Consider the following 7,950-nt stretch of genomic DNA (forward strand, 5'->3'; position numbering starts at 1 on the left):
TAGCCAAGAGGCAAATATCGGAATTGTTGGCAATGAATTGGATAATTAAAATAAAATCAATATATCCAAACACCCTTAGGGTAATTTGACAGATTTGATAATTCTATGGCTTCTAAATTATTTGAAATTTAAGTGATGAGCAGATTCCTTCGAATCCATCTTTGCTTTAAGAAAGCATTTTGTGTAGCTTGGAGGAATATGATGACGATTAAGCATGGAATCTCGTGATTGAATCAGAACTCCGGCCACAAGATGATACTGGGAGAATGTCATATTTGGAATAATCATATATATTATATTCCATTTGCAACAAAGAGCGACACATCCAGAACTAAATAGTTCCATAATACTGGGAAGGAATCCTAGATGCCATATATGGACATGACCATACATATGTACACTATTCATGCATACATTTGCCATTGATTAGAAGCAAATTGGGTTTATTTACTAGACAGAAGGATGCCATGGACATTACTATACATACATATACCCTCATTCATGCAAACTTTCGCCATTAATTAGAAGCAATAAATGGGGTCTATGGTCTAATTACTAGACAGAAGGATGCCATGGACATGACTATACATGCATATACCCTCATTCATACATACATTTTCCATCAGAAACAAATGAGGTCTAATAATTACTAGAGAGAATGATGCCATGGACATAACCATACATACATGCATATACACTCATTCATTCAAACATTTGCCATCAGAAGCAAATGGGGCCTAATCACCAGACAGAAAGACATGCCTTTTCATATATATATGTACACACATATAGACTGAGATTCATATCCATCCATACAAATACAGATAGAATGTAAAAATTTGCTAGTTTATTATTAAATAGTTGGATGCAAGTAGCAGTCCGCACAAGCTTGATTAAGTAGGAATGGAATACTTATCCATACCCAATATATAATCTTATTAGCAAAAATAAGAAACTTAAGTATCCAACTTTTTTAAGTGATTAATGATCCACAGATCACAAAATTAATTAACATATGTCACTGCTTTTAATTATAACTACGATAATTTCCACCAAGCAAATTAAAGGAACACAACCACACAAAATAGCCAAGGAAATTAATGAGCCTTGTTTCTAATTTGTTTATGGTGATAATCCCCCTCTACCCATTTACTTTTGCTAAGACAGAGCATCATCTTTGATGATTGAGACAGAGATCATCTTTGAATTAATGATTTTTAGTACATAACCAGACTCTTAACATTTGAATTGGTAAAAGAAGTGACACACAGAAAAAGAGAGAGGGAGCCCACTAAGCAAACCAAAGGATGGCATTATGGATATCACTGTCTGAGGCACCATCTTTTGAGGGTTCGACCCAATACATAGAAGGCATGTTTGCATGGTCCCTACAGGCCGCACGACCGTCGTCACGGCCTCAACCCGACGGAGGTCGGGGACTAGGCGACGACGCAACTTGGCCTTGCGCGGCCACGGTTTGCCTCACAACAATGAACACACCATGCTGCGTGCCACATCAACAGAGCCATTTTGGGATTGGCGAGCACTAGCTTTAATTTGCATTCGGATAAGAGCTGCTCTACATTATCTTATGAATGATGATGATCAAGGCATACATACCAACCTTTTCTTACAGGCCAAAGGAAGTAAGCAAGGGAGGTGGGTGATCAGATATCAGAGTGGGCTTTCCTGTGAACGGCAGTCCTCAGATATGCATCGGCTCGCCGCATCAGTGAACAACCAACTGTAGTTCCACAGAGCTGTGGCTCCATGCCTCCATCCATGGCATCAGCAGGCGCACCAAGCTCTCATTCGTTTTGGTACCTCTCAAATCGCTTACCACTATGGTAAGCTAGTGGACCCACCTCAAGCACATAAATCATCTCCTATTGCTGCCACATGTGATCCATTCACTCACTCATCTCTGTGATGTGGACCCCTCCTTAATGGATAAATATGTGATATAGAATATTCAAAAGATTCAAAGCCCTGGCCCTGGAATGGTCTTGGCTCCACAGATCCATCACCTCATCAGGCATCATCAGCTAGAGAGAGAGAGAGAGAGAGAATGTGTCACAGGCAGGCATACGCAACACTCACGCAAAGGCAGGCTGGAATTATTTGATAGGGGGTCCCCTACTCCCCTTCAGCTTCAAGTCTATAAATAGGGAGGAGAGTAATACATTTTTCCCTAGGAGAAACACAGAGACATCTTGGGTGTTCCTTCCTCCTATCTCTCTCTGTCTCTCTTCCTTCCAAATTCTATCTCCTTTGAAGGCCAAAGAGTGTCCTTTGTCAAACTGAAATTTTGGGTCACCATAACTATAAGGAAATGGGGTGCTGTAGCAACTTCATCCATAGATGCAAACCTTACGTAGCAATGATCTCCCTCCAATTTGGCTACGCCGGGATGAATATCATAACCAAGGTTTCTCTCAACAGAGGCATGAGCCACTACGTCCTGGTGGTCTACCGCCACGCCTTTGCCACTGCAGTCATCGCCCCCTTTGCTCTCGTTCTCGAGAGGTATGCAAATCTCTTAGATGCTAAGCCAGCTGCTGACCAGTCCAGCCAACTTCTCTTCTCTTCAAACTTCAACTCTGTTTAACAGAGTTTTCTGATGATAAATTTCCTGTTCGATAATTTCAGGAAAGTGCGACCCAAGATGACATTACCGGTTTTCCTTCAAATTTTTGTTCTTGGGCTTCTTGGGTTAGTTTCTTCTCATCATGCCCTGTTGCATGGATATGATATTACCAGCTTCATTCTCCTGTGTTCTGAAATAGAGCAGTATAGTCATGGCCAAGATACTAGTAAGAAAGAGAAAATCTGACTGATTAGTTATTGGGTTTCGCAGGCCGGTCATCGATCAAAACTTCTATTACGCAGGGCTGAAGTACACCTCCCCGACCTTCTCATGTGCCATGAGCAACATGTTACCGGCGATGACCTTTGTCATGGCGGTTCTCTGCAGGTAAATGCTTGCGCATTGATCATTAAAATTATCAATTATTAGCAGGATTGAAGGCTGATTCTGTGATGTGGGTGGTGGCTATAATGACCAACAGAATGGAGAAGATTGATATAAAGAAGGTGAGGTGCCAAGCAAAGGTGGTGGGAACTATAGTGACAGTGGCCGGGGCCATGTTGATGACCTTGTACAAGGGACCCATCATGGAGATGGTGTGGACGAAGCATATGCATCCTCACAACTCCAATGCCACAGACGCCACTGGAACATCTGACAAAGACTGGGTCAAGGGCTCCATCCTCCTCATCATTGCTACTCTTGCTTGGGCTTCTTTCTTCATCCTTCAGGTAAGTGAAAACAACAAAATAATACCCATCTCTCTCTCTCTCTCTCTCTCTCTCTCTCTCTCTCTCTCTCTCCTACTTATTCTACTTATTTTGGACTCTGATCTTTAGGAAATTGAAGTTTATTTCTCTCTGTGGGCATCGTTTTGCAGGCAATAACACTTAGAAGATACTCAGCTCAGCTCTCTCTCACTGCCTTGGTAGTCTTCCTGGGCACTTTACAGTCTATCGCAGTTACCTTTGTGGTGGAACACTCAACCTCTGTTTGGACCATTGGCTGGGACATGAACCTCCTTGCCGCTGCCTATGCTGTTAGTCTCTCTCTCCTCTGATCTCTCTCTCTCTCTCTCTCTCTCTTTCTCAGCTAGTGAAGTTCCGAAAGAAAATTACTAATATTATACTTCTCATATACAGGGGATTATCTCTTCAAGCATTGCATACTACGTCCAAGGGCTAGTGATGCAAAAAAGAGGACCTGTCTTTGTGACTGCATTCAGCCCATTGATGATGATCATTGTGGCCATCATGGGGTCTTTCATCCTTTTTGAAAATATCTATTTGGGAGGGTAATTTCCTCTAAACTCAAAATCCTACTAACATACTAATACTAATACTAATAACTTTCTTTCTTACCATTTTCATAATTCTCATTTAAATTAAAAAAAAAAGCCCATCATGGTATCTTCCTTTTTATTTATTTTTTGTTATTGAACTTGAAGAAAAAAAAATTCCCACTATTTTTGGGGAATGCCATAATGGGTATCAATCTCACTACCCACTCATTATCACACAGCCTCATAGAAAGAAACAAAATTCCACTTTTATTCTTATTATTCGCACTAGTACCTTCGTGAAATATCACTATCATAATAAAAACAAATGAATAAAATGGACTGGAAATATATAAAAAAAGAATGAAATAGTGAGTACCTAAAAAAAAGGTAAAATTTACAATTTATTTTCCCTTCCCTTTAAGCTCCAAGTTTTTTTTTTTCTTAATCCTTTTACCATTTTTATTCCCCACCAAAGCACTAGCTGATCCGATCTTCACTTCTGGGTGCAGCATACTTGGAGCTATCTTGATAGTAGCAGGTCTCTACTCTGTTCTGTGGGGCAAATACAAAGAATACAAAGAGAAGCAAGCTGCTGAGACAATCCCTGAGGCCGTGAAAGGTGGTGAGAACAACAGTTTAACGATGATCGAAGAGATTGAAGCCAACGACATCGAGATGCAGAAGACAGGAGCCAAGCTCTCTTCCACTGCAGTTAGCAATCCCCTTCCAGAACCCTCCATGAAGGCGAATGGAGAGCCAAAGGTGTAACCAGTTGAGAGCTGAGACTTGGACAGAATAAAAAGAAAAAATTGAAAAACAGAAAACAAATGAAATGTAGCCAAAGAGAGAGGACCCATCTGTGTTTCCCCACTTCTCTTAGCTTTCATTTCTCAACTTTTTTTGCTTTACCTTTTGAGTTTTTTTTTTTTTTTTTTTTGTTATGGGCCTTGTTGTTTCTTTCCTGTAAGCTAATATTCTGAAAGAAATTGGAAGAAAAAGGAATGAAGAGATTGGCAGAATCTGCTTTTGATTATATGTGAGCAATGTTGTTAGAGTCCCACTGAATAATTCTTGGAATTTTTTTTTTCTTTATATACATGGATGAATTGCTGACGTCTGAGACAGATCCCACTAAGAGGGATAGTGGTTGACTTTTCTGGGGCTAGTTGAAGTCCTCTTTGGCTGTGCTTCCGAATCTCTGTTTGCACCCATTTTGCATCTGATACCCTTCATGCATTCTCCGGCGGTCATCTATTCTAATTGTCACCAGTAGACTCTTGTGAGAACTTGGGAACTAGATGATGATGATGATGATGATACTGGGTCAACTACCATGCTAGCGTGTGGGACCCATGCATGTGTATGAAGCTGACGTGCCCATTATGGTTGATGGTGATGAAGAATGTACTTGTTTGTGATACGTATTTATATATATTTTTTTGTAGCCCCATATGGAGCTGGTATCTGTAAGGAGATTTTTCCTTTTTCTTCTAATTTTGTTTGGATAAGATTGAAGAATTCCATTTGCTTCGATATTCCCTGCATTGAAATAACTTCGGAGTTATTTCACAACTGTTGGCTGAACTGAACTGATGAATTGCTTATTGCTTTGTCTTGTGTCTCTTGGTAGTTAAAATAATTATATATATAATAAAATATTTAAGAATAAGGTAGTCACTAGGCCTTTCTATTCATCAATTAAATGATGTTGCCCCTGTTTAATTGCTTATTCACTTCAATAGAAGGCAATTTTTTAACCTAATAATTCAGTAGGCTTCCAGCTGAACCCTTAAATTTTATTAAATTGGAAGAAAAAAATAAAGCAATTCAGTTCAGCCAATTCGGCCTCTCATATCTTTGGATGGCGCCTTTTGGTGTAAGGGGTAATTCTGAGAAAGTCCCTTTTGAGACAATGTACCCCTGAAGTCACAATAAATCAGATGAGAAAATGGGTTGAAAGTTGAAGAAAATGGCTTGAAGGCCATAGCTTTTGAACCAGACATTAAAACAACATTTTTTTGGTATTTGTTGCCATGCATTACTAATAACCCTCCCTTTTCCCCAAATCGGTGGTTGCAGGAATTGATTTTGCATCAATGTTGGAGCCAACCAGCTAACATATACTAGCAAACCATCCCTCGGTATGAATACAATACAATATGTACAATACAAATACATACAAAATGATACAAATATAAGATTTTGCACTCTGCATATTTATATTTGTACTCCCTCCAAACTGAACCTTAGGCAGTGGTTGATTGCAGTACAATTTTATTTGAATTATTACAAATGCAAGGGAATACAAATGAAGAGAATGCAAATTTTGGCTTAATTTTATTCTGAGTTTTACTTTATTTTACTTCATTTGTATTATAATTAAACAACATAAATTAAAATTTATACAAAATTAAATCAAAATTTGCATCCAAATCATTTGCACCGCTATAATTTTGCATTAGTACAAATAAATTTGCACTGCAACTAAACACAGCCTTAAAAACAAATAAAAACAAAAGCACTCATCTTATAAAACACCCCCTAAAACCAATTTAGCTGCCACTTCTGAGATGGAACTGGCATCGGACAATATTGCTGATTTTAATTGAATGGAAAACATCTAATAACAGTTCTGCACTGTATTACATGCTTTTTTTTGGTCCTCCATTTGGGGAACAGGCAAGAAATGGTGTTTCTCTAACCGTGGATCTAGGTCTTACACGTATGGCAGTATGTCATGAAACGGATGGATCAATTGGACCCAATTTATTCACGTTGCCAATTGAGATACATGGGCCCACCAGACATGGACCTCACATTCCAAATGTGAACCCAATTATATATGGATTATATTCTTCTTGGTAAAGCTTGATGATAAAAATGGATCCAATCTGGAAAAAAACCCATTTCATAATCAAGATCATAACAATGTTGAAGGAGAACCGAACTCTTATGATTTGGGCACATCATTCTTTATGTAGTGAGAATAAAACCCTAATTATTTGTCAAAGTATTAATTTTTATTATAATAAATTAGCTAGTGATCATCCATAGAAGGAATACTCTAATATTTTTTTGAGAAAATTAACTTATTTTAAGAAGAGCCCATAAGAATATTTGTCTTCCACAAATCTTACAAATTTGAACAATTTATCAAAAAGGGGATGTGCCCCAATCAATCCCCAACAAAGTTTTTGTAGGACCGGACCAATATGATGATTATAATCACTTACCTCCCCATAAGCACATGGGTTAAGAATCTGATTGGGTCACCATCTGTCTGTGAAGCCGACATTATAGTTGATAGAACTCAATACAGAATTTCTCATCTGTGCACACTGATGGAACTGATACCGAATCAAGTAATGGTTGTACAAGAATCACCGAAAGACTTCCATTTTCGAGTTAGACATCATCTTTAAAAAAAAAAAAAAAAAAAAAAAAAAAAAAGATTCCATAGTTCCATCTCCAACACATATTAAAGTGGCCAAGTTGTTCTGTTAAGTAGTTAGGGAGAATACCATCTTTCTTCTTTCCTCGCCCCACTTCTCCGCTATCTGGATTTTTGTATCCATCACCTTTATCTGCTTACATAAATCTCCATATTCCCTTCCTTCTGCAATTGATTGATGTGTTGCTTGATTCCCATTTCCAAGGTTCGAGTCTCCTTCCATCAGCTAGTGACTTGAGCGCAAAAATGTGTTAATTAAGAGTTTAAATTACAGTAAGTGAGATTGCAATCTGATGTGATGAATTCTTATAAAGCTTTGTGTTAATTGTGAAAGCCCACCTAGAAGAACTTAATAAAGTAGAGATCTATTGTGGATTGGGTGAGTTGCTATTCACCCAAAATATCTTAGGAAAAGGAAAAAAAAATGATCGAGTTTCATGTGGTTCTTTTACAATTGTGGCAAGATCATCCAGCTCTAGTGCGCTTGCTCTAAGGATACGTCCAAATTAACTAGCCCAAAATGTGACTCCAATCAAGCTGTTCTACACCTGGAAAAAGAATGATGGTTGTGATCAAACATTGCCACCTTTAAACTACTTTACTTGCAGCTTTTGCAACAAAAAAGATGAC

The 7,950-nt window shown here is 38.4% G+C and overlaps 1 protein-coding gene across 1 annotated transcript; it reads left to right on the top strand.

The window, feature by feature from the left end:
- The first annotated feature begins 1,612 nt into the window (after positions 1-1,612).
- On the top strand, positions 1,613-4,902 carry LOC148845461 (WAT1-related protein At5g07050-like). Its single transcript, XM_088954372.1, has 7 exons — positions 1,613-2,526; positions 2,650-2,712; positions 2,858-2,974; positions 3,069-3,318; positions 3,468-3,626; positions 3,730-3,881; positions 4,379-4,902. Exons 1-7 carry the CDS (start codon positions 2,333-2,335, stop codon positions 4,635-4,637), a joined length of 1,194 nt encoding a protein of 397 aa, XP_088810498.1. The 5' UTR covers positions 1,613-2,332; the 3' UTR covers positions 4,638-4,902.
- The last annotated feature ends 3,048 nt before the right edge of the window (positions 4,903-7,950 follow it).

Source organism: Nelumbo lutea, chromosome 7, assembly GCF_056320005.1.
Source record: "Nelumbo lutea isolate HS-2025 chromosome 7, American lotus-T2T, whole genome shotgun sequence".
Classification (NCBI taxonomy): Eukaryota; Viridiplantae; Streptophyta; class Magnoliopsida; order Proteales; family Nelumbonaceae; genus Nelumbo; species Nelumbo lutea.

Bases quoted from the DNA above. Each gene is read 5' to 3' on its own strand.
- LOC148845461 (XM_088954372.1), top strand. From the start codon at position 2,333: ATGGGGTGCTGTAGCAACTTCATCCATAGATGCAAACCTTACGTAGCA. The intron at 3,319-3,467 runs GTAAGTGAAAAC...ATCGTTTTGCAG, and splicing joins CTTCTTTCTTCATCCTTCAG to GCAATAACACTTAGAAGATA. The intron at 3,882-4,378 runs GTAATTTCCTCT...TTCTGGGTGCAG, and splicing joins GAAAATATCTATTTGGGAGG to CATACTTGGAGCTATCTTGA.